This window comes from Emydura macquarii, unplaced genomic scaffold (assembly GCF_026122565.2).
Source record: "Emydura macquarii macquarii isolate MOO-44397 ecotype Brisbane River unplaced genomic scaffold, CSIRO-AGI_Emac_v2 contig_1070, whole genome shotgun sequence".
In the NCBI taxonomy this organism is placed as follows: Eukaryota; Metazoa; Chordata; order Testudines; family Chelidae; genus Emydura; species Emydura macquarii.
This window is the reverse complement of record NW_027131207.1, coordinates 50,406-78,380: the sequence shown is the minus strand read 5'-3', so window position 1 is coordinate 78,380 and position 27,975 is coordinate 50,406. Positions and strand designations below refer to the sequence as shown.

The 27,975-nt window shown below is 40.3% G+C and overlaps 1 protein-coding gene across 2 annotated transcripts; it reads right to left on the bottom strand.

Annotated features, from left to right (window-relative positions):
- Window positions 1-210: 210 nt before the first annotated feature.
- LOC137151464 (regucalcin-like) lies at window positions 211-27,975 on the bottom strand. Of its 2 annotated transcripts, none has more exons than XM_067545729.1 (7): window positions 27,847-27,975; window positions 12,997-13,162; window positions 12,087-12,269; window positions 10,149-10,364; window positions 8,319-8,450; window positions 2,804-2,958; window positions 211-912 (listed from the first exon to the last, which is right to left on the bottom strand). In XM_067545729.1, exons 2-7 carry the CDS (start codon window positions 13,157-13,159, stop codon window positions 862-864), a joined length of 900 nt encoding a protein of 299 aa, XP_067401830.1. In that variant the 5' UTR covers window positions 13,160-13,162; window positions 27,847-27,975; the 3' UTR covers window positions 211-861. The 2 variants fall into 2 exon arrangements, with proteins under 2 accessions (XP_067401830.1, XP_067401831.1); XM_067545730.1 differs by lacking the exon at window positions 27,847-27,975 and adding an exon at window positions 18,899-18,904.

Genomic DNA, 27,975 nt, shown 5'->3' with positions numbered 1-27,975 from the left:
AGCAATGGAGTGTCTGTGTATGTCTGTCTCCGTCGATCTTCCCTCCCTCTCTCTTTACCAGGAAGATTACTTAGAGCATCAGTCAGCAATATGATAGAGTAAGCCTGTATCTCGAAGCCTGATTGTATGCTGACTGGGTCTGTTCACATTCATAGAGCGTTCACAGGATAATTTTTGTTTCAAAAGAACGTTTTCCAAACATACTTTATAACATGATCAGTTTATTTTCAACTGCACAGGATTTGGCTTCAACTAAAAAGACAACAGAAAAAGAAAGTGAAATGACAAAAGGGTCAGTGGAGCAAAAAATAAATAATTAAAAATGGAGAAGTATGACTGCCAAAAAGAGAACCTTATGGGAAATCCAAAAACAGAAGAGCAGTTTGGTTCAAGTCAGCACATTTGAAAGAGTTACGTAAATCAGAGCATATCTCATTACAGTTACGTCAATGAAACATGAAAATATAAGTCAAATTCTGTCTTCAGAACTAGACAAATAGGCCAGGGAAGAACTGGTCATAGGACATTCTTTTAAAAACTAGGAATGCTGGAGTAAATAATAAAGAAGGCTTATCAAGAGCATAAGGAATTTTAGAAGTCTACACATTTTGGAAAATCTGTTTTCACTTCTAATGTTACCTGATTTATCTGCTTCTGCTCAAATTCCACTATGGTACTAGGCTGCAGAGCCAAACATGGAAGAAAAAAATTAGTTCTAAATTCTAAAAAATGAAGTTCCAAAAGATGCATAGAAAAATCTTCAGATAACTAGTTTTGCAATTCAATGAATGGTTCCTGTTCAAAACTGGTCCTGCATGAGACATGCATTTATTTTATAAACTTGTTATAAACAGTTAATATTTAAGCAACATATGAATATTGTGGGATTCCTTTCACACCCAGGCCTGTTATCTGTTGAAAAAGAAAAAGAAAAAAAGGACAATCTCTAATTGATTGCTTTGGAAGCATTCATTTCTCATACAATCAGAACACTCACATTAACCTTCCCACATCCTTAAAAATTCTACCCCAAGTAGAGCTCACTATAATCTGAGCCAGTGATTCCATTAAGTTCACTAGGGACTTTACAATTGCTAATATGGAAGGTCAGATACCAGAGTGACTGGCAGCAGTACAAAACCCTAAGGTTGATCCCAGATCATAGAACACAATGCAGTAATTCTCTTGTTCTACAAACTATTTGTCTTAGGTATTATTATGGTCCTCATAACCCTCAGATCTGAGTGTCTCACTCTCTTTTTAATGTATTTATTCTCACAACACCCCTCTGAGGTAGGAAAGTACTATCTCAATTTTACAGTGGGAGAACTGAGGTACAGAGAAGCTAAGTGACTTGCTCAAGATCACACACAAAGGTTGTGGCAAAGCAGGGAATTGAATCTGGGTTTCATATGTCCCAGGCTAATGTCCTAAGCACTGGACCGTCCTTCCAAAGTGTCTCCAGACTGAAGATGTGCTTCTATTTTACCCACTGCAGCACAGTAACTGCCCTTTCATTTCATGCTATAGTCATTCTCTAAGAGTAGAGTTACATTTGTGACGGTGTGTACAGACACTGCACACTCACCTAGCATGGATATAAATAGCAGCATAGATAGTGAGGCATGGCTTAGGTGAGTACAGTACAGACATTCCTGAATTGTAGGGTACATGTCCTACATGGCTCTCTACACACCCATGTCTCCCCGTCTACACTGCTATTTTTGGCAGGGTAGAGTCCCACTGCGAAAGACTTTCTTCACCAAAGTGAAAGGCTTTGGCAGTGGGAGACAGGGCTGGTGTTACGGATGAGCAATGTGGATAACTGCTCAGGGCACCATGGTCGGGGGGGTGCTGTGATCCAGAGGCAAGGAGTGGGTTGGGCCTTGGTTGCGAGGCCACAGAAGAGAGCTCAGGGCAATGAGGGAGGAAGAGGCAGTGGAGTCTGGGGGCCATGGGGAGGGTGGGGGAGGAGCCTAGGGAGACATCAAGGCCTGGAGGCAATGTGGAGGGTGAGCAGTCTGGCCAGGGAGGCAGTGGGAGCCAGGAGTGCCAAAATACAAGTTCGCCCACGGTCCATTTTTGCCAAGGCTGGCTCTGGTGGGAGAAGGCTTTTCCTCCTCCCTCCCTGCTTCTGGAGCTTTCCACTGCCATGTGTAGCTACACATCTCAGTGAGTTTGGATGCAGTCCACCTTTTACTTCGACACGTAATGACACGTGACCTACATACCACTGCAAGCATAGGCAATGTCTAAGAGTTTACTCTGACTGCAATCTGTCGGTTGTGTTCTATTCTCCCAGCAATTATTTTTTCAGTATACTTGATGGTGAAACAAAAAAAAAAAAAAAAAAAAAAAAGACCAACGAAGAGAAAGAAGTTTTCAATCCATGAGCTATAGCTAGAATTGTGATTATTAATTAGAGGAAACATATCACCTACTTGTAAGGGACTAAACAAACATTTCTCAGTAAGTTTTTGCCTGGCTGTCACTGGGTTTGAATAAAAAAAAAAAGTTTTAGTTGTATTGTAAAAGTGTAGATATCCTGGCACTGTTCAAAATGAGAGAACTAACATAATTTATGACAGTACACTAGAAAAAGAGTGATGTTTGCAAACTGATCCAACGTATAAAAAGAATAAGGGCCAAAAGGCTGAACAAAACAACTATAAAAGACATAAAAGTCAAGAACCATAAGGATCACAGCTGCATTTAAATCTAGGCCAGAGTCACCAGATTTGAACGAACACTAACCAACCTGGAATGTTTAAATCTTTTAACTGAAAGAAACAAATACAATCACCTTGAAAATCTCTCCTGCCTGAGGTTCCTTTGCCAAAGCTGCCTGGTCTAGCCCATCATAGGCAGAAGTCACATACATTTCTGAATAATCTTTTCCACCAAAGCAGCAGGAGGTGATCCTTGAAGCAGGCAGCTTCACAGTCTGGATTCTTTTCCCTAGAGGAAAATAATATTTACTTAGTTTAAACTTTGAGGAAAATGTAACAAGCAATTTGCTGTTAACCATCTGGACAGCCACTGTGGTACTCAGTCAGACTGAGCCTTCTACAACATGAATAAAGTGTTTCCCCATCAGAAAGAAGCAGTTTCTGAGAGGATAGTCTATGGGGAAATGTGCTGAATTGTTTTAACAGCATTACCACTTACATTTTACTTTTTAGCAAAGCTTTTGTCCCGTGTCCACTTTTCAAATGCATGCACTGGGGCAGCGGTTCCCAAACTGTGGGTTCTGAGCCCAAATGAGATTGTGCCATCAGCGGATGGGGTTGCAGCAATCCCTAGTATGTGGAGGACCCTATTTTGCTCTGCACAGTATGACCTTGCATGTACGGTGCGTGCGAGGTCACACTGTGCAAAGAGCAAAATGGCGTCCTCCATGCTGTCTGGGGTCCCAGCAGGAAATACTTCATTAAAATGGGGACGTGATGACAAAAAGTTTGGGAACCTCTGCACTGTGAGGCTCTGGAGATCAGGCAGGCCACATGTTGACTGAAGCTCTTGAAACAGCACATCATGAAGATGTTTCAGCACTGAAGAGACTCTTGAATTGCAGATTGAAAAGGCAAACATAATAAACTGTTCCATGGAACATCCAGCACTGGACACTTTGAGCCAAATTCAGAGGGGACATAAATGGGAGGTGGATGTTACACATCAGCAAATCAGCATGAGTGAGTGTAACTTATATGCCAAGGGGCTGGAAGGGTAGGTTCATAGCAGGAGAAAATAAATGAGGTGGGTCTGCTTTTTCTCATGCCTTCTTATATTCTCCTGCTGGTTGCCTTTCCTGCAATAACCCCACCAGTCTGCCTCTTTTGCACATAGATAGATTTTCAGTAAGCTGGCACAAACCATATACATTATCTCTGACTTTGCCCAATGTTTCTGTTTCTCTTAACTCTGCATTACATCACCACATAACCAAGGGTATGTCTACAAAGGGATAAAAACCATGCAGCATGGCCGTGGCAGGCCCAGGTCAGCTGACTTGGGCTCAGGCTCCAGGGCTAAAAATTGCTGTGTAGACATTTGGGCTCAGGCTGGAACCTGAACTCTGGGACCCTCCACCTTTGCAAGGTCCCAGAGTTTGGGCTCCAGACTGACCCCAAATGTCTACACAGCAACTTTTCAGCCCCAGAGCCCAAGCCCCACAAGCGCAAGTCAGCTCACCTGGGCTAGCTGCAGGTTTTTTATCCCTGTGTAGACATGCCGATAAAGAAACAGTTATACTAGCAAGTAATCACACACATAAGGAATCAGGATCCTAAGCTGGTGCAAATAGATATAGCTTCCAGAAGTCATTGGAGATGTGGCAGTTTACATCAGCTGAGGGCTTGGGCCAAGATGTTTAAGTCGAATTAAAGCCTCAGTATCCAATTAGTAATGGTAATAACTACTATTATTTATTAAGCGCTGGGAATGTTCTCAACTCTTGACAATGCACAACAGCCCAGATTCATAAAGGTATTTAGGCTCTTAAAGTCCAGTGATTTCCAAGGCAGATACAGCCCCTACATTGATTAGTTAATAAGTAGGAGAAAGACCAGATTTATAGACTCAGACTTTAAGGCCAGAAGGGACTATCATGATCATCTAGTCTGACCACCTGCACATTGCAGGCCACAGAACTTTACCCACCCTCTCCTGTAATAGACCCATAATCTCTGGCTGAGTTACTGAAGTCCTCAAATCATGATTTAAAGATGTCAAGTTACTGATAATCCTCCATTTATACTAGTTTAAACATGCAAGTGAACCATGCCCCATCCTGCAGAAGAAGGCGATTGTTCTGGGAAGCCTAGAAAAAGAGTAACTTAGACTTTTTTTTTTTAAACTTTGGTTTGATTCCCTTCCTGTGAGTCTTTAGGAGGAACTTGAAATCTGAGGAGACAGAAGAGTGGTGTATTGTGCCAGAGTAACAAACAGTAATTGTGTGTGACAGAATGGGAACATTCATCCCAAACTTCAATTCACCCACATAACCATTTCAAACTCCTTGGGTACAGCAACACCAATCATTCCAAACTCTTCAGAATATCCCATCAACCTCAGGTTCTCAATCTAAACTTGTTTTTCATAAACCCAAGCTTCATTTTTACCTTTTCAACCTTCTTCATGATTTCAGTATTTTCTCATGGTTTTTGGAAGCCATCACAAAATTATCTGTGAGTGGCACACAGTTAAGGTTCCTTTTTCAAATTTCTCATCTAAAGCAAGATTTTCAAAAGTCCAATCATTTTGGCCCGAATTCAGCAAAGCACTTAAGTACGTGCTTAACTTTAAGCACACACATGAGAGCTTTGTTAAATCAGGACCTTTATCCAGTTTCCCATCTTTTTCTGTAATCACACCCAACATTCATTGTTCCCAAATTCAAAATACAGTATTTTGTCCATGACATGACTGAACTTTGTCTGGAAGTTCTTGAATTTTTCTGAGCTTCCCATCACTTCATCTCTGTCCTCGTAACCAAACTGTCTCTTCTTCCAGTGAATATGAATTTCCTTGAAGACAGGCTCAACTCCTAAGTTTTCTGCCATTTCTTTGGCAGCGCTGATGGCATCTTCAAGTCCATTGTCTCTATAGGCCACAACGAAATTCAGGCAGCTTCTCATCAAAGTAGTAGAGGGCGTGATATCCATTGACTAAGTTTGTAATGCCTTGCTTACAACATTTACTTGGAACAGGATATTGTGCCAACCCACGACTGAGACCAGAAATTTTTAGTCAGTGATCTGGTTTGCCAGACTTTGCACCTCACGTTGGATTTCAGCCTCAGCTTTACTCGGCTGTGCCAGTTCCATCAGGGAGTCGGAAACCTCAGTCACTTGGTACCTGACTGGACTTACGCTGTCAATGTGGCTTTCCCAGCAAGTATCACTTAGTGGCTTCACAGTCAGATTTGTAACATTGTCTGTGAGGATCTTACACATGATAGGTGATGCTGAAAACAGGATGTATATGCTTGGCAGTACTCCAAAGAGAGATACTGAATCTAAAGAAAATGACGCTGCACTGACAACCAGACTGAAGGAATGGCAGCCACAAGCCACAAAGAAAGCTCTTGGATTCAGCGCAAGAATCCTTGCCTTGATGCCACTGTTTCTTCCCTGCATGTTCGCGTTGTTGTCATAGCCTTGGCCATGGCAGTCCTGAAGCTTTATTTTATTCTTATTCAAAATGTTCATAAACAGTTCTGTTAGGCCTTTTCCAATAGAGTCATCCACAGACCGGAAACAGATAAAATGTTCCTTTAGCTGGATACAGCCATCCTCATTGTCAACAAATCTTACTGTAAATGACATCTTTCCCTGTGACTAATGTCGGGAGTGAAGTCTATTATTCATTTTGAATTGATTTGCTGCAGTCATGGCATCATGCGAGGCTGATTCTTCTTTTTCATGTAAACCAGATTTTTCTTTGTCATTACTCTCCTTTTCATATAAGCCACATTATTTTTTATCATTACTCTTCTTTATGTTGCCAGGAAAACTGGATGATTCTCCTTCACTTTCCTCACATTTCCATTCCTTATCTTCAGGTAAATCTACTTATTCCTTAGTAATAGGACTTCCATCCTTTACGCTTCGCTCTTCAATTTTTTCTGCACTGGGACAATTGCTACTGCCTAAAGCCTGGTCTATCTTGTTCTGTTTCAGATATTTTCCCATACCATTTTCCCCTTGCTGCAAACTAGATTGCAGCTGAGCTTTTCGCTTCCTATACTGAGCTCCTGAAGTAGCCTTTTTTTTTTAATTTTTTACAGGTGAAAACAGACTATTAGGTAGAGCAAAATTCTATGTCCCGCAGTCTTAGAAAGGCATCAAACATTACGTGTTAAGCATGGCAAAAGAAGTAACAATATTTCTTTTATATTGTTGTGTAGATAGGGGTTTGACAGATATATCTGGTGTCTCATTAAATATGTCCTTTATTAGTTGCTACTTACACTCTTCAAGTCTTAAAACACAAGTACTCTTTCACAATTACACAATAAAACCAGGTTCACTGCACCTGGGTTCTCACTTCAGTTCATTCTTATGTCTCATTGACTGACTGGTGATGCCCCACTCCTTATATACCCACGAAGGCATGGCTGACAACGTTCTAGGAAGTTCAAGGAAAATGTAGTTCTCAGAAAGTCTGGAACATTCCATGAGATTCTACAAAGGTCCAAAATGTTCTAGGAGGTTAGTGAAAAATATGGAAGACTTGAAACATTTTACTTCAGACACCTGTCACCCCTCTAGCCCGGCACCACAGGTAGTCAACTGCATCTCCTGCTCCTAAATCCAGCCTGGGTCCATCTAACCCAGTATTCGGTCTTCTGACAATGGCTAATGCCAGGTGCTTCAAGGCACATGAACAGAACAGGGCAATTTTGAGTGATTGATCCCCTGTCATCCAGTCCCAACTCCTGGCAGTCAGGTGTAGGGACACCCAGAGCATGGGTTGCATCTCTGACCATCTAGGCTAATAGCCAATGATGGACCTATCTTCCCTGAATTTATCTAATTCTTTTAAAACCCAGTTATTCTTTTGGCCTTCACAACATCCCCTGGCAAAAAGTTCTACAGGTTGACTGAGTTGTGTGAAGAAGTACTTCCTTTTGTTTGTTTTGAATCTTCTGCCTATTAATTTAATTGGGTGACTCCTAGTTCTTGTGTTATGTGAAGGGTAAATAACACTTCCTTATTCAATTTCTCTGCACCATTCATAATTTTATAGACCTATCAAATCCCACCTCAGTTTTCTCTTTTCCAAGGTGAACAGTCCAAGTTTTTTTACTCTCTCCTCTTATGGAAGCTGTTCCATATTCCTATAATTTTTTTCCCCTTCTCTGCACCTTTTCCATTTCAAACATATTTTTTTCAGTATAAGAAAAAAGACAACAGATGGAGACAGACTGGGGAGTACAAGGAAACAATGACACAATACTGGTCAGCATGATAGGCTGTGGTCTCAGCACACCAGCAGTCTATGTTGCCAGGTTTTTTTGTAGGCATCATGGCAAAGGAAAGTTTTAAGGACGGATTTGAAGAATGATGAGTTAGATTTGAGGATGTTTGCAGGTAATTTATGAGTTTATGTTTGTTGCCATTTTCTTGTGCCTACTCCCAAGGGGACATGATCTGTTGCAGAGTAGGACCCACGAACAGAGCACTTAACACAAAATAAGCCAACCCCAATAGAACAGAGGGAGCCTGCCTCAAACAATGCATATGGCACAGGTGATTCCCATCCTGAAATTGAGTTATTGAATGCAGAATTCCAGTTCATCCTTTGTGAGGGCTTACCTGTCTCAGGATCTATACGAATCACTCTCCCTCCATCAATACAGGCTACCCAAAGTTTCCCTTCTGCATCAATACACATTCCATCGGGCATTTGTTCCTCTTTTTCTAATTGGTACAAAACTTTACAGCATGCTGCAGAGAGAATTATGAAGTCAGCATTGAGTGTGGTGAATTAACCTGGACGGTGTACCAAATGCTAATTTAACAAATGCATTTAACATTTTCCATAATACTCCAACAAATAAATCCACTTATTTTTGCGATGAAGGCACGCAACAAAAAATGGATTTGTACATGTGCCTAGCGATGGCTGATGGGCGCACAGTTTCACCTGACAAAAATAAACAGCAAGTAGACCCATTTTCTGAAGCTATACTGAATTCAGATGCCTCTGCTTTTACCAAGTGAGGAGTTCAGCTCTTTGCTGTTGAGCAATGTGGATAGACCAAATTCTTCAATATATTAACTCTAGGCCAGTTTATGACTGACTATCTCAAGCACAATGACTTTACTTTAGGTACTCACCACTGATATCAGCCTGTGTGTTTTTTTTTCATATGCAAACCACAGAACTATTTAATTTAAATGTAGGTAATAAATAATCCTTCCATAGAAAGAACAAGAAGCCATTTTAGTACAAAGAGAGACTGGTTACTTGATGACCAGATATAAACTCATTATTTTAATTGGGCTTTGGACACCAAGGATGTGATTTTCCAATTTAGAGACAAATAATTACATGCCTAAACTACAATCCAGCATGGTGTTCTATGCAGACTGCAGTGCCCACATGGAGTCCCATTGACCCACTGAAGTCAATGGGGCTCTTCCCAGGTGCAACAGTATACCTGTTTGGATTACAATGTAAGATCAGGACCCTAATTTTCCACCATAATGGAGATTCACCAGTATAAAACTAGTGTAAAAGGTGATTCACAGAGCTTTCATACTTTGGAAAGACAGGTGTCATGAAAAAATCTTCTTACCAGAAATCTATAGAAATAAGCAGAGGAAATCTAATTGGGCTGTTGTATTCCACTTCTAAATACTTCATTTATATATGCATAAAGTGTGCACAGATTAGTATACAAAGGGAACCAATTCAGTCTTTTGAATCACAACTGACATAACATAATTAATCTCAGTTGAATTGCTCCTATATGAGATAGGCCAAAAAAAAGTTTCATTGAATGTTTGCTCAAGTTTTTAAATGAATTATTGGCAGTTGTACTCACATTCCAGTCTCCTTTCTGCCAATACTGTAGTAAACAAGGAATACTTGCTCAAACCATGAATTTTATATGAATGCTATGGAACATTTGTGGGGAATTTTAAATGTATACTTGTTAACATTCATACTGGAAACTGGGTTTTAAAAATATCCTTCCATCATCAGGGAAGAGAAACATATGGTATAATCTTTTATAAGCATTACTAGAAAGTGTGACAGTAGATGGCACTTAAGAATGAATTGTTTATGGTTTTTGTAGGGTCAATAAAATTCATTGTGATTGTGCACTGCAAACAGCTTCCTTTGTGCAACTCTTAACATCTGTTCTTAACTTGACTTAGCTGTCTAATCAAAAAAGCTCAGATTTTGAATTCTCACATTGAACTGTTCAAGAACAGTCTATAATCCAAGAATTGTTCACCAGATAGTTTTGTACCACATACTGTGATTTTCCTGAATTTATTTGTCTGTTGATAATTGTTTAACAGAAAAAGACTTGAGATTTGTCAATTACTTCACTGCCAGTCCCACACCTAGTTCTTGTTGCAGGAAGTCAAACTACATTTATTTAAAAACTGATTTAAGAAAAGCATCTGTACCAATTTTTCCTGTGTGCACATCATAGTCGAAGGCATGGACAGCATATGCCAGGCTATCAATATGAAAGAAGGCTCTGTGATCCAGTGACCAATCCAATCCATTAGAGATGTCCACCTGGTCTAACTGCTTCACTACAGAATAATCCGGAAAAAGTGTATAGAGGGCACCTTGGCATCTTGCTCGCACACCAGGTTCTGTCTCCTCAGCCATGGTACCTAGAAGGATAATGGGATCATTGGTTGGAGAATCTTCACACCATGGTAACTACAGTAATGACCTCCTCATGTTCTACTGAAATCCCTGGAGTACATGGTACTCCCACTGAACTCAGTGGATGTTCCATGCATGGAGGGCTTATAGAATCAGGTCCTGTGAAGGAGATGAAGACCTAGGGGAACAGCGGATAGATGGAGGAAAGGAGAGAAAAAGCTTACATCAGGAATAGAAAGAGAAGAGATCATTTCAAGTTGAGGGAAGGAGGTAGAAGGATCAGGTCAGGAGCAGTTCTTTCTTGGGGAAGTGATCCCGATTCACCAATTTACAAGCTTTCATTAGTCTCATGTGATTTAAACTCTAACACAGTCCTCAAAAGATCATAATATAGCAAAGTGGCGAGGTTTTTACCCACAATCTTCAGGTAGTGAAAGAAAACCTGAGGGCAAATGGCACACTTTCATGTTTCTCACTGTTCGCAGATTACTTTTATTACTTAAAGGGACATTGAGCTTACTATGCATATGCTGGAAACACATTGGTACCTAGGTTATTAATAAAGACAGAACAGAAGTGAAAGATTTTTGTAAATTCAATTTACATGTCACCATTTAAGCTCTTTTATTCATTTACTTTTTTGCATGTCTCCACTTGGAAAATGAAAATCAGTGAAGCCAGTTTCACTGTTTGCTTGGGGTTTTTTGTTGTTGTGGGGACTTTTTGATTTTTACAGCCACTTTCAAGTTGCTGCAATAATTGAGTTTTTTAATGCCGCAGGGGAATATTTAAGTTTTATTTTAAATGTGTGGAAATGCTTCTATTGGTCTTAAATTTTATAAAAGCTTGTTTTACAATATTTGAGCCAAATTTTAAGTTGGGATTGTCCACTCATCACATATAGATATGAACAGTGTTTACACAAAAACAATATTTCTCTTTCATTTTTCTAACTTCAGGCTACAGCAGACTAGGCAATAAGAATAAAGTTAACACATCAACCCCTAATACAGTAAACTTGAGAATTAAATTAGAGCTACTACTGTAGGTAAATATTGAATAATAAGCTGATAGACTATACTTGGTGTAACATATTAGGTCCTGATTTTGGAACCACTGCCAAGCATAGAAATTACTGCCACAGCTCCATGGGTCTGCTCCCAGTAGTAATTGCTGTGTTTGGTAGCAAGTGTTTGTAGAATCAGACCTTTAATTTGGATCTACAATGTAAATCTGGAGGGAGTTGGGGGGGGTCAATAAGTGAAATCATGGCTCCTTTGAAGTCAATGGCAAAACTCCCAGTGACTTCAAAAAGGACCCAAGATTTTACCCAACAACCAATACAAATCCCTCACTGGCTTCTTTATATGTCTAGTAAAGGGCTTGTATTTTTACCTGGCTAAGCACAATTAACAAAAACATGTCCAGCAAACAAAAACATATGCCACCTACCAGACAGGCCAGGCTGCCTGTCTGCCCCTGCTACATCCAGATTGGCTCCACTTTAGACTGAGGAGTCACTCCTCCTGACCTGACACACAATCAGAGGCATCTAAACATCACTCTGCTTCCATGCTTCTGCAGTAATAGAAGTGCCCATTCTCACACGCTTCATTTGTTGCTGAATGAAGCTCAGCTGAAGAATCAAATTCCCAGAGAATAAAAGTACAATACACATTCGGAATAGTCCTACCTCATTCAGCGTGAAAATCCGATTGGAAACATACCAGCAAAAAACCTCCCCTTTGGATCCACCTTCCCATCATTGAACCTGTTGTTTGGTTTATCCTGTTCAAGTTTGGCAATAGTGGTTACCAACTCCTTTTCCCAGTCTAAGAAGGCAAATCTGGTTCCCAGGGCAATGACATAACCCCCGCACTTCCGAAGGGCCACCGAGCCAACACGATCATCTGCAAACAAGAGAAGGAGTGGAACAGTAGAAATTCAGTGAGTGTCCGATTATGTTTTATCATATGTTCAATTCCCAGTTTGATGTCAACTTCTCACTAGATGTGCAGTGGTATTTCTTAGTTTTCTAAGGACCTGGCTGAGATCAGTAACTGGATGAAGAACAACTGGTTGAAGCTGAATCCAGGAAAGACTGAGCTAATACTAGTAGGGGGAGTGAGGCACTTTGAAGAATGCACTTCCTCTATAACTTTATCTTTCATTGAGATCATTAACACAGCTTGTAGTCTCAGTGTTCTCCTGGGGCTCCTCACTACTTCTAAACATTCAAGCACCCAGAACTATGAAAAAAATTCATTTAATCTATGGCTGCCAGGAAAACGGTGTCCTTTCCTGTTGACTTTTGGGCTTAGCCACAGTGATCCATCCATTTGGGACTTCCACGCTGATAACTATAATTCTTGGTCTTGTTCGCTTGGGCTACCCTGTACTACACAATTGATTGCAAGCGCCCAGTTCACTGGTCTCAATGGAAAGTAAAAGAAGCGCATGAAATGCTACAAAATACTAACTGACAAACTACTAATCTGGGACCGACATGCCTACAACTCCACTGTATACAAATTACTAATGGCAGAGACAGACCAACTATGACTCAGGAAAAAAACTTAAAAAGGTAAAAAACAAAGTAGCAAACAAGTTTTAAGACTCAGCATGGCACTGTCTTACCCACAGACACACTGTGTACTTCATTGGTGAGTGAGTTCCAGCGGCAGACTTTCTGTGAATTAATATCCACATATACAAGTGCATTTTCCCTTTCTTCCCATACTGGGCACTCTCCCATCCTGTTCTTTTCCTTCACAACTGACTCAATCTTAATAGAAGACATGTCCTGAGGGGAGAAGAGTAAAAGATGAGCCACATGAAAAATTCATTGTAACAAAAGAAGGCTTGTTTTATTGAGTTTTTATAGTAGCACCATATTTAGAGCAGGAATTAGTGAACTATATGGTCCCATGGATACCACACAGGATTAGTGAATATTTGGAGAATCCAATAGACCTAGTCTATGGTATTTATATGGCTCCCAGTATTATTTTATCTTAGTATCTCACAATCTAGGACTAGAATATTGTGACATACTGGGATCCTCACACTGTTTTATATCTGGACAAATTGCCTTATGCTAAAAACAGGATAAACACTCATAGTGTTTTCAAGCTTCATATTTGCTAAGCAGGCTTCTGGAAAGAGGGAGGGAAAAGGGGAAAATAGGAAATAAACAAAAAATGAGTGGGGGGAGTCAAACAGGTGAAAGCATTAAACTTTATAGTTAGACAAGGTGGGTGAGCCAATATCTTTTATTGGGTGAACTCCTGTTGGTGAGAGAGACCAGCTTTTGAGCTTACACAGAGCTCGTGCTCAAAAGCTGGTCTCTCTCACCAACAGAGGTTGGTCCAGTAAAAGATGTTATGTCATCCAAATTGCCACTCTAATATCCTGGGACCAACATGGCTACGAGAACACTGCATACAAATTTTATTGTTAGTGTTATGTTTAAATCCGTGGAAATGACTTGTATTCAAAGAGAAACCCACACAGGAACACAGAGGGATGTAAACTCAGAGAGTCTTTATTGAACTACAATTAAAACCAGTCAGAACTGTCTAAGTTATCCCCTAATATTCTAACTCTGTTGCTATGGCAACAAGCTAGGCTCTGTTGGTACGGCAACGTAGGCAACTAGGCAAGACACAAAATACACAACAGTTAACATTTATTTTCATTCATTTTTCTACATGCGTTTTCTGATGTTCGCCTGTAGTAATCCCTCCTTCCCCCCAATTCTAGTACATCAGTTTAAGATTTTTGTAATGTTGCCATGTGTTTTCACATTGTTAAGCCATGCTGGGTTTGTACTCATCCTGCGGGAGTCGGTGGGGCACGGTGATTAAAAGGTAATGGGTGAAAATAGTGTTTCAACAACATATGATCCCTCTCATTAATAGACACGTGTTAATGGTATTAAATCCACCAGTAGCTGAAAGTCTGCGCTGTCACATGGGACACTTGCCAATGGTTTTCACAGATATTTGCTGACAGCAGAGGAATGGTGACCTTTAGGGGAGGGATGTACTTCAGAGCCCACGCTCCAGCTCAAGCCACAACTTCAAAGTGTTGTCTACACAGCTATTTTTAGAGTGCTAGCACAAGCTCAGTCAACCCTGGCTGGGAGGCTTGCTACAGTGGGCTGTGTAGACATACCCCTAGAAGTCTCCACACATCTCACTTTCCAAAGCGCTTCACAGTTAACATGCCTGGTCTTAGCTTATAAAAAAATCTATGGGCAGACACTATGCGGGAGATTCTCAAAAGCACAAATAGCAATTAAGTGCCACATGATCATTCAAAGTCATTTGTGCTTTTGAAAGTCTCCCCTTTAGGTCTTCCTCTGTGTTTTGTACAGCACGCCACACACACACTACTTACTAAATCACTAATATGGGATCACATCTGAGGTGAATGATCAGGAAAGTTAACATTCCAAAGAGAAATGAGTGAACTCTAACATACTTTCCTGAAAAGTTCACTTTTTATGACAGCATTGTACATATTTTATGGACATTTTAGTCTCTTGAAATCATACCTCAGCCACTTTGAGAACATGTGACCAACATGTATTATCAAAATCCTTTCCATATCAAAACATCTTGAAGTTACCATTGCTTTGAAGTATTTCCAGTTAGGAACTAAAAACCAAATGATGTCAAAACATCCATTCTGATGTAAAAAAGAAACTGTATAATTAACACTCTCTTAAAACAGTATTTCTGAATTTTAAATAGTGTATGTCTTTAAAAATCAATGTTGTAGTAAAATTTGTGGCTTCAGAATGTATTTGATATACACAGAGAATCTGCTATTAATCACTGGCCTCTAAGCATGCCTTTTCCATTTCTCTCTCACACACCCACACACACCCACACACACGGAGTCTCAATTTTAACTTCAGATTGAAATCTTGAACCATAAGGCAACAGCTGATATTTTAAGTTTCTGTCCAATTGAGCCATAGTCTGAAAGATTATTAAGTATTTTTGGGAACACATGAAATTTTGAGAACACTGCAATTTTAACAGTCAAAAAGGCTGAATAATCAAACCAAGCTATGGGGCACAAAGAGGAAATGTAATCCTATTCAACTACTAAGGACTAATTAAGGAACATAGCTCCTGCAGAGGAACCCAAGAACTGGGTTGGTGTCTTCTTTCCTATGCTGACCCAGTAAAACTGTCAGCAATTCCAGAGATTAAAAATGTGTAATAGTTGATGTTATATATACTTAGCAATTTGCTGTTTACATTTTCTATGCAGTTAGCAGTCACATGAATGATGAGGCATGAAACAGGGCCCTGCAAAGGATCTGTTTCATATTGCCAACAGCAGAGGGACAACTTGGGAGGTGGAAAATTCTTGCTCAGCATTTTTCTCTGCATTGTCATTGGGAGTAGAGAGGGAAAATCCAGATATTTCACCATTCATGTTCTGCAGTGAATAGCCCAGACCTTCTAAATTTACAGACAAATGACTAGAGGGATAAAATGAAGGGTAAAATGGGATTTTTTGGTGCAATATCACTTTAGAACTCAAGGAAAGATAGTCTTGTGCTTAAGATAATGGGATTTTAAATATGGTGGTTAAGAGGCCTTGTCTACACTACAAACATTTTGCCAGCCTAGTTATACTGGCAGAGCCCCTAGTGTAGAGAATGCTGATAGAAGGAGTTTTTCTGTCGGCATAACACCACCGCCTCCTCAAATGATATTAGCTAAACTGATGGAAGCACCCTTCTGTCAGCATAGCTGCCTCTCGGGTTTTTTCCAGCATAGCTATGTTGGCTAGAGAGTGTGGGTTTTTAGCTGTGCTGACAAAACTTGATAGTGTAGAGCTGGCCTTGGGTTCTATTCATGACAATGCCACAGACTTCTCAGCTGAAAAGTCATGATCTCGCTTTGCTTCAGTTCCCCATCTGTAAAACAGGGATAACTCTCAGCTCACAGGAATGTCGTGAGGCTAAACCAGCTATTTACAAAGTCTAATATGATCCTCAGAAATGTTGGTTTTACTAGTGATCTGCAGTGTTTAGTCAGGATACCTTAGAAAATTAAATATTTATATATTTAAACTGAATTTTCACAAACATTTTCCCTCCCACTACCACTTCACTATTTTAAGAGGTTCAAGTAACCTACAAATTGCTGATTATTATTTTATTGTTATTTATTATTTGTATTACCATAGTGCCTAGGAGCCCCCATCATGGACCAGGACCCCGTTGTGCTAGGCACTGTACACACTCAGAACAAAAAGTTGGTCCCCACACCCTAAAGAGCTTACAGTCTAAATAGACAAGACATTCACAGGTGGGGAAAGGGGTAGCGCACACAAGTAGAGTGAGCAATGTGATGGCAGCAAATGGCATGTTAGTTTCATGATTTATTTCTTGGGAGGGGATGTTATTTGTTTTTGGTGGGTTTATTTAAGAGGGGATAAACTAAAAGGAAGGGACATTGACAGAAGGGGGGACAGGGCTGGGAGAAGAAGGTAAGAAAGGCAGGTGTGGAGTGACACTGAAGTGAAGAAATTGTGAGGGAGGGTTGGAGCAAACAGCCAATAGCACAGGCCAGAGAAAGTTCAGTCAGAACTGTAGAAAGTTCTTCCAAGGACCAAAAGTCCCTGCTTTGTCTCCTCCTGCCCCTACTGAAAGGAGTCTCTGGCTGGTTCCTCTTTGCAGCTTTGCTCCGGCCGCGCGCCCCCCCCCCCCCCCCCACACACACACATCCTGGGTGGTCGGGTTGGGGGAGAGAAGACACCACCTGGGGCTAAGTGTCCCTAGAATAGGTGGTCTCTCTTGCACATTTCTGGGTCCAGGGAAGGCTGGGGGAAGCCAGCTGGTCCCCTCCCCCACAGTGCAGCAGTCCCTGAACACCTCATATAGGACCCTCAACTTCCACTAGGGGTAGATTAAGGTGAGTTGCGTGGATCTGGGCCATGCTGTGAAAGGGGGCCCAGGGATCCACAAAGATAGGCTTTATTTGGTGTCTAGCTGCAGAGAGCATGCTAAGGTATTCCATAGGGAGTGGGTAGAAAGATGTGGCATTGGCAAGGCATAGATCCAGGTATACCATGAGAACTTTTGCAGTGGAGCAGCTCTTCAATTTGCTGAAGTGGCAGGCAATTGATCAGAGCTCTTTGTTCTGACTGGATCCATGCCCCATTTAGTCTTCATTCACTCTCACTAAATTGAATGGGAATAGATGGCAACTCAGCATCCTGCAGGATTCAATCCTGCAGATCAGTAGGCAAGCAAGATAGTAACTCCCTGTTTCTTTAGTCATTTTGTAGTTTTATGATTCTTTAGTTAACTTTTCAGACAACTGGCAGTGTGCATATTTTTTACCAGTTAAAGTCATAATAGCTTTATAGAACAAATCACTAATTTCTTGTAAGAGTCATTTGGGGCAACTTAGGGTCATATAATAGACTATAAATTATAGCGCTATGCCAAAGTGAAATTCAAACATTTCTGTAATGGAAGCCAGTCAAGTCAATTTCTTACAAAGATCATGGTATTGTGATTGGGAATGAGCAAACTGATTTGGGCAAGTTAAGGATTATCCTGAACTTTCGCTGTTTCCTCAGTCAAAATTTAGTCTCAGTTTTAATTTTAGTACTAATTCTCTAGGTCTCCACTATTATTTATCCATATTACTCCAAACGTTTTATTCTGAAGTAGCAACCTAAAAGGAGACCTGAAGCCTCATTACCTTTATGGAGAGCAGACTGAAAAATTTTCACCACATTTTTTTGATAGGAAGTTTTTGGGGAAAAAAATTCTGTTTTCATCAAAAAACTAAAAACCAGAAAAATTGTTCTTTTTTTTTATCAAAAACTAAAAAAAATAAATAAATGCCATTTTGTAAATAAAAACCTCCTTTTTACATCAAGAAATTTTTATGGAAAAAACACATTTCCCAACCAGCTCAACTTTTCTGTTGCCGAGACTAACATGGCCATAACGTTTAATACCAGTTCATGGTGAACTGAAAAATGAAATGCAAAGTGAAGTAATAATTATAACAATAAAAATTAATGTACTGTTGTCTTCTAGAGCAATTTGGATGCAATATAGTCATTCGTTCCAGCTATAAGACAGCTGTGAAAATAGTATCACAATGAAAAATTACAAGTCAAATAGAGCTAGCTGCAAATCTTCTGTGAATGTGTAAGGAAGGAAAAGTGTGAAAAGCTCATCTTCTCCCTGTCCAACAACCAGACACAATTGCTGCCCCTTTGCTTCCTGAAGCACATGGAGTGCTTCTGTCATGTACCCCTTGAAGTACAAGACACCCCAAATGATGGTCCAGGAGTGCCACTTTTATGCACCAGTCAGCAGAAGTAACTCAGCATGCGCTGAGATGCATGTTGTAGTCATTAAATCCCACAGATTCCTCCAGGGCAGTAAACCTCAGCAGCCCTCCCCACTCAAAACAGGACTCTATCTTTAAAAACATGACTGAACCCACAATGAGGAGCGTGCATACACACAGACACATTAAAAGCTTACCACAACTTTCTTGTCTTTATCTTCAGCTAATTTGCTTCTTGTCCTATTGTTTTGGGAAATAGAAAAATTCTCTTTTGAAATTGTCAATCTAACAGTATTCCTAGATCATGATTATATCTCTCTTCAGCCCCACCTGTGGGTTTCCAGGTGGAATTTTCCACCCCAAGATTACACACACATACAGATCATTTTGTCTCTCCTGATAGCTTACTCTCCAAATCCTTATGCAATTGCTGTTGAGTTCTCTTTTACTGTCTAGTTTTCCTAAACTAAATTGAATGTGATGGTTTAGACATGTATGAAGGCACTATTACTTCTCTGCATGAGATTCATATTATAAACACACACACATGCAATTTTATTTATATATTACACACATGAAAGAGCATTGGGTTTGTCACTATGGCATTGCAAATATTAATTCTCTTTCTAGTTCACCCTTTCCTCTTAACATCCCCAAATTGTACCTGTGCTATTCACTTCCTCCCCCTAGGTATCCACCTTTACACTTATTAGTACTATAATCTCCTCTTTTTGGGTGTAACCTGCTATTCTGATCTTCCAAAATCCATCTCCATTTTGCAGTTTGACTCTGTCAACAAACTTGTTTGAATTTACATGAATAAACAGGCATAAGTGCCATTACTGACCTCTGTGGTATCCCACTGGACAATATTCTGTCAACTGAAGGGTTATCTTCATGTGACTTCTTTCTCTTGGAAGAATCGCTCTTGAATGAAACTTGGCTCAGGAAGATTTTGGATCCCAAGACAGTAATTACTTTATAATTTATTTCAATAGAAACTACTTCCCAGGCAAAGGAATGCTTGTTTTTCCCAGGTCAGTTGGCAATAAATACACTCACACGTGACTATAGATTTAGATCACGAGTGAAAAAAACCTTCAGGGCACAGCAGCTGCTCCTCGTGATATGTCTTTCCCTGTTGAGTTCTTGCCCAACCCTACCTAAAATCAATGCAAGTCTCTGTTCAGGAGATAATAACAAACAAAAGTTAAGAAACTCCACTAAACTGGATGAATGGCAGCAGGGTAGGAACTGTCAGGGAGAGGTGGCTGCTGTTCCTTCATTCAAATATGAATTGACATAAGCCTGCATTAAGAAGTTCAATTTACAGGATAGGTATTCACCATATCTCAGGAATAAAAATCTTGTCCAGCTGCCTAGTCCTTGCTGGACAAGATTTGGGAGCTGAAATGAAGGAAGCAGCCAAGGACCTCTAGGTGGGATTTGGGGTCGTGGTAAAACAGCATTCCCACAGCACCTTACAAAAGGCAAGTGGCCATGATATTTAGCAAATGATTCAGCATTCCACTGATTCCTTCACCGAAGTTCATCTGGTCCACCATATTTCAATATTGGAAAACACAGAGAAGTTCCCATGCTCGTTTCTATTAACTTGCCAATATTAATACCAAGTGGCAGTGTTCACCATTGTGAACTCTGGACCTAGCAGACTTTGGGCATAGAAACTGCTTAGGGCTTTATGTATTTGGAAGTATCTGTGTACGTATGTTATGTATCTGGAAGTATTTGTTTGAGGGTATAGCTCCTACCCATCACCACACGTACATGGCACTGTGACCAGGACAAAACAACTGGAAGCAATCATTGAAGAAATCAAATATACTAATATGTTAAAGTGCAAATATGTATCTTTTATGTATACAGGCTCCTGCTGCCATGTTATGCACCTTATCCAAGAAACTGTACTTGTAATTATGGGCTTCCACAAAGCTCAGGATGGAAAGAGTGCTATGTGTGGATGCACTGCACAAGTTTACAGAAACCAGGATGGCTAATATGGACACACAGTACCATGGGAGGAGCAAAGAGATCTAGACAGACTTCTAATAGTCAGACACTAGGGAACTGAATTAATTACCCAAGTTTGTTTCCAGTGGGTTGGGCATCTATTGAGTGTGTTTTGAACAGATCAAAGCCAAGTCTCAGAGCACAATCACCACCAGGTCTTTTAGAGAAGCCAAGGGAAGTCAAAGCCATAGACACACAACAATTATCACAATTGTGACCAATACGTCAATTTAATAGATTCTAAGGCCAGAAGGGACCATTGTGATCATCTAGTCTGACTTCCTGTGTAACAAGTCCATAGAACTTCCCCAAAATAATTCCTAGAACATATATTTTAGAAAAACATCCAATCTTGATTTAAAAATTGACAGTGATGGAGAATCCACCACATCCCCTTGGTAATTGTTCTAATTGTGAAGTACTTCCATCATTAAAATGTACACCCTATTTCCAGTGTGTGAATTTGTCTAGATTCAATTTGCAGCCATTGGATTGTGTTATACCTTTCTTTACTGGGTTGCAGAGCCCATTATTAAACATTTGTCCCCCATAATAGGTAGTTACAGACTATAATCAAGCCACCCCTTAACCTTCTCTTTGTTAAGCTAAATAGATTGAGCTCCTTGAGTCTATCACTATAAGGCATGTTTTCTAATACTTTAATCTTTCTTGTGGCTCTTCTCTGAACCCTCTCCAGTTTATCAACATCCTTCTTGAATTGTGGGCACTGTAACTGGACACAGTATTCCAGCAGCTGTCACAACAGTGCCAAAAACAGAGTAAAATAACCTCTCTAACTCCTACTTGAGATTCCTCTGTTCACGCATCCCAGACTTGCATTAGCTCTTGACTATAGTGTCACACTGGGAACTCCTGTTTAGCTGATTATCCATCAACACCCCCAAATTATTTTCAGTCACCGCTTCCCAGGATACAGTCCCCCATCCTGTAAGTGAAGCCTACATCTTTATTTCTAGATGTATGCATTTATCTCTAACAGCATTAAAACACACTGTTTGCTTACACCCAGTTTACCTAGCAATTTAGATTGCTCTGAATCAGTGACCTGTCCTCTTCATTGTTTAGCACCTAATTTTTGTATCATTTGCAAACTTTATCTGTGATGATTTCACGTTTTCTTCCAGGTCGCTGATAAAAATGATAATGTTAGGTCAAGAACCGATCCCTGCAGGACCCCACTGATGACTCACTGTTTATAGTTACCGTTTGAGACCTATCAGTTAGCCCCTTTTTCATCCATTTAATGTGTGCCCTGTTACGGTAATTTATATCATTCTAGTTTTTAATCAAAATATCATGTGGTACCAAGTCAAATGTCTTACAAAAGTCTAAGTATATTACGTCAACACTCTTGCCTTTATCACCCAAATCTGTAATTTTCTCAAAAAAGATGTCCACAGTTTGAGAGGATCTATTTTCCATAAACCCATATTGATTTGCATTAATTACATTAACCTTCTCTAGTTCTTTATTAATTGACTGCCATATCAGCATCTCCATTATTTTGCCCAGAAGCAATGTCAGGCTGACAGGCCTATGATTACCTAGATAATTCCATTTACCTTTATAAAAATGGGCAAAATGTTATCTTGCTTCCCGTCATCTAGAGCTTGCTCCAAAACTTATTGAAAGTCAACATTAACAGTACAGTGCATTCCTCAGCTAGCTCTTTTAAAACTTATGGATGCAAGTTATCTGAACCTGCTCATTTAAAAATGTCTAACTTTAGTAGCTTCTGTTTAACATGCTCCAAAGAGATTAGTGGAATTGAAAGAGTATTTTCATCACCATATGCTGAGACTATATGATCTGTTTTTCCCTCCCAAATACATAACATTTATTGAACTCTTCTGCCTTTTCTGCATTTTTATTAATAATTCTACCTGTAATAAGAAGTGAGAGCTTAAGGCCTGTAAAACAGGCTAAAGCCTAAATGGAAAAAGCCAAGTGAACAGAAGTATAAGAGGTCACTTAAGTTAACTGAAACTGGTACAGGAAAGTGCTGATATTGCAAGATTGTAAGATTGCCAAAATATTACTAAAATATGTAGTAGGTATAGGAGGTACCAAGATACTAACTCTCTGAAATGACACTTTTATGGATAGAAATGATACATGGAGTGGCGGTGCCCAAATCAGCCAATCAACGGAAAAAGGTGGTATTAGACTACGTCAAGAGGGTGGCAACTACCTACGTCAAAGGGGGCAGAACGAAAGTGTATATAACAGTGTATAAAAGAGGGTGTCAGAGGGAATACCGGCGTCCAGTCTAGGGGATAACGGAAAGTCCCGCCGTTGGGCCAAGACCATTGTAACGCCGCCTATGTGAAACTGACCCAGAGATACTCTAAGTCATTTCTCATTGTGCCGCACTCAATAAACCTGGCCTGGGTGCCTTCGTTGCTCAGCTAATCTGTGGTCGTGTCGACTCATTCGATCGTGAGAGCCGTCTCAGTTTCCTGATCAGAGCTGAAACAGCATCTACACAGGGACACATGCACACAGCCTACACTGATAAACATCGGTGACCAACACACCGATTACCACACTACCATTTCCATCTAGTAATGGACTGATACCATTGTCTGGATTCTTTTTGTTCCTAGTATATTTTAAAAACTCCTTTTATTGTCCTTATCTCTGTTGGCCATTGATTTTGCCTTGTGTCTGCTGGCTTTCCTTATTAATTTTCTATGATTCTTAACTTTTGATTTATATTAATTACAATCAACTTCCCCTTTCTTCCTTTTGTTATATATTGTATTTAGAACTGCCTTCAATTCCCTTCTAAACCAGATGAGTTCTTTTAAACAGCACAGCCTTCTCTCTCTATTGTGGGATTTTTGTTTTTTGGGCATCTAGTAAGGTGTTCCTAAATGATTCCCAATAATTGTTCACATTTTTCTGATGAAATTCTTCCTCCCAGCTGATTCTGCTAATAATTGCTTTCAGCTTTGTGAAATTGGCCCTATTAAGGCACCAAGTATATATATTACCGGTCTGGACTTTATTCTCCTTGCACATTATAAATGTGATCAAGTCATGATCACTTGTAACTAAACTACCATTAATTTTTAGTTCTGTGATCAGTTCCTCTTTACCTGTTCGGTCAAGTCCTAGGCTTGTTCTACACTTACCTCAGCGATTCGGCAGCAGTCGATGGGAGTTACGCAAAGTACGCAAAGAACTTGCATAACTCCCATCGACTTCTGTGCTTCTCTTCTGCGCACCGGCTTCACTGCACTGTGCCAACAGGAACCGCGTTCCCATCAACACAGTGCTATGCTACTTAAGGAGATGGTTTTAGTACGTTGACTTCTGGATCGACTGAGTGGGTCTTCACTGATCCAGATAAGTCGATCCAGATAAGTCAATCTGACAGAGGTGACTTTGTTGCCGTTAATGTAGACCTAGCCTAAGATAGGATTCCTCCATGTTGTCTGCGACACTTTTTGAGTTAAGAAATTGTCATCTTTTATGTTTAGAAATTCCAAGGATGTTTTAGTACTGGCAGCATGAGACCTCCAGCAATATCCTTGGGGGGCGCCCCCCCCCCACCTTATTGAATTAAGTTTAAGTATCTTTGGAGTCCATTGAATTAAATGCAAAGATTATGTATTATTGTGGATCAGGATTGTATATAATCTTTCTGGGGGAGATATGATGTGAACCCTGGGAAGTATTAGGTGCTTCAGAGGACTGTACTGAACAATGTGCCAGATAAATATGGACTTTTGGGACAAAATATCAAATAGTTCGCTTGGAGAATCTCTAGGGGGATGTGAACACATATTCCTCTCTTCCCACCACTTATACAAAAATCCAGCCATCTGAAGCTAAGTCCTGAGCAGGGGACCATTGCCTGTTGATTATCTGTTCCCAGAATCTCAAGTTCAAAACCCAGGTTGTATAGAGAAATGGATGAACTGCCCAGTTGTTTGTTTTGGTTCTCAGCTAAGGCTGTTAAGAACTTGTGACCACAAGAAAACCCCTTGGGTGGGATTTGAATGACTGACTCCTAGCAGAGCCCTAACTGGAGTTGGGGTGATCTCTGGTAATCTTTTTATTGTTTTAATATGTTTTCTCTGTAGCATTTTCACCTTAAGAATAAATGAGCTTGCTTACAAAGAGCTACATGATAACTCATAAGTGCTGATCATTGCTTTGTTCATAGCCTTCGAAGAGAAAGCAAAGGGCAGATGCTAGCCTGTTTAGGCAGTCTGGCTTGCTGGGGAGATCACAGTGTGTTACCAATATGAAGTGAGACAGATGTGAATCTCTACTTAAGAGAGTTGATAGCTGAAGAGCCGGGAACCTAGAGTGGGTAACCTTGGTGGACCACAGAGAGAGAATACAAGTGCAGTTGCTGTGAACTGTGGCAACAGTTACTATCTAAAGGTGGCAGCATTAGGAATAGAACCTAGGACTTCTCGTTTCCAAAACAAAAGTCCTCACTCTGAGCTAAAAGGAGCATCTCTATTAGCTGGAAATAGCAATAAGGATTTTACCTTTTGTCCACTGACTACAGAGAACAACAATCTACATGCCTTATGCACAGTCAAGACAATGGATATGCTGAACCAATCACACTTGGAGTGTATTTTTGGATTATTTATTTTTAAAATTCAGCATATATGTAATTTCAATTTCCTTGTATCCGTATGATAATATAGGGCTGTAAAATGTGTTTAGTCTGTATTTGCATTTACTGAATTTACATTCAAAAATACTGTTGAGAGAAACAAATATTACAATAGTAGTTCCACAAGTATATCTACCACGATATATAGTTATTTCTAATAAACAATATAACTTTAATAAAGACTACAACTATTAACACATTGAATTTCCCTTCGCTGCTAGACACGCCATTCCTCTCCCCTCCCCCCCCGCAGGTTCTGCCACAGAAGTAGTGATCAGGTTAGCAGAACATGAGGAAGATATGATCAGAACATCACAACGAAGAAATGATTTGGCACAGTTCCGTTTCTCGTCAGGAGTACTCATTAAGTGCTCTAGAATGACCTGCAGTCTACTGAGCAAAGAGGTGTGGATGAGACGCAAGAGAAATAAGGGTTATTTCCATCACCCACCATGTGGATCAGCAGCAGACTCAGCACCAAAATGCAACTGTGCTACAAAAGATACGTTAGGACAATACTTGTGTTCAGCGTGTTTGTATTTGAACAACATGAAGAGGGAGAGGAAGTATACATGCCCAGGCTTTCATGTTCTCCAGTCTATTAGCCTCTCTGACTGCTTTCCTACTAGCCACATGCAACCAGTAGAGATACTGCCTAAATCACTCACACAGTTCAACGTCCCAAGTTCTATCCATACCCTGATTGTACACGTGTTTTCCTTTCTGTGTTGGAAAAGAAAATTCTCTGCCATCTCTAATTTGCTGGTTTATATTCAGGTCCAGGAATTTTTGGCAACATGCTGTTGAAATCAGAAAGACTCCAAAACAGGAGCACAGCACTGATTAGATGTTTAACACTTCACCAAAAAAATTAAATTATTGAGGAGCCATCTTGGTCAATTCAGCTGGCATTTATGCATTTCTGGCTCCAGCACAAACCAGAGAAGTCTTGAAGGAGGGAGGAGGGAAAGAGAGAGAGATGTTGCTATGCCATGATGCAGCACAGAGCAACTCTAACCCCATCTGGTATCCTCTCCCTCTTGTGCTCAAAATCTGCACTTTTTTATCTAATCTTCTAATCCACATCAGATGCCTAATAGAGTAATACAGGATGGATGGCAGGAACAGGTGGGAGGAAAGAGGCTACTAAACAGAAGTGTAGAGACAAAGGAAAGACAAATGAAGAGAGATACTAACCGAGAGAGGGAGAAGAAACAGCTACAGAAAGGAAGGAGGAAGAAGAGGGAAAAGCAATAGGAAAGGTGGAAGACTAGAAGAACAGACAAAGGCCTGGTCTATAAACAAAGTTGCCTCTGTTTAAATAAGGCTGGCGCTACAAAGTTTCTCTCATTTAACAAAATGTGGGATTATTGTATGCCATGTAGATGTGCTGGTCCCAGGATATTTAGAGCGACCAAGTGGGGGGAGATATATTTTATTGGACCCAACCTCTGCTTGGTGAGACCCAAGCTGTCAAGCTTACACAGAGCTCTTCCTCAGAAGGATTGTTAGACACATCAGTGTGATGCTGGCGATGCAGGGCTTGCTTTGAATTTACTTGCAAAATACACCATTAAGAGTGTTCCTGTGAAAGATTTATTAGGATGTAGATTTACTGAATTGTAGGGTTTTCAGAATTCCTGTATTTAGGTCACCATCTGGTCTCAGAACCCACTTCTGAGAAATTTGCTGTCTACCTCACCTTGCAATACCAAGATTCTGGGCCAAATTCAGCCCCTCCCTTAGTAGGTTCTACTGGCTTCACAGGAGCTTCACCTACTTACACCACAGCTAATTTTGGCCCTTAATTTTTCAAATGACCCATCACAAAATTAAAGTAAACTACAATCCTATTCTCAACAGTCACACACACTGTTGCTGTTACATCCTGAACGCCTGAGGTTGTTAAAGACCCTATTTTGCAGAGTTTGGGAGAAACTTTGGCAAAATGTAAATTTCCCCAAAGCCTAATGGACAGAAATTTACTGTCATGGTTGCTGTTCATAGAAAGAGAAAGAAACATAAAAATCTTAGTAAAGTGCCCATTGCTGTTCACGTTCACACAGGTGGGGTTATTCTAGATATTCACAAATAGTCACACAATCCATCCAGTATTCATGAAATTGTTCAGGATTTGCTGTTTTGTTTTTTTCCTTTTCATGAATGATTATTCAACAGACATATGTACAGATTAGAGCTATTTAATATGACATTTCCCTATTTAAACAATTTCAGACATGCCGTGAAGGAAGAGAAACAATATTATATGACTAGTTACAAAATACATAGTGCAAATAACTCTACAACTAACTGTTAAGCTGAAAGTTACTTGTCCACACCGTTTAGTGAATTCCGTGGCAAACAGCCAGCTCCACCCTAGTGGGTCCCACGCTTCTGCCCCTTGTAGTGGGCCAGGGAGTCACCGGTCACCCCATCTCCCCAGGGAGGTACCTTGCAGGGGCTCCTCCTGCTAGTTGGGGCCAAGGGTTTCCCCCTCTCTGCTCCTAAGGCTGCAGATAAGCACTATCTGGTAACCCAGGGGAAGCCTCTCCTCCAGCTACCACAAGCCTCCTAACAGCT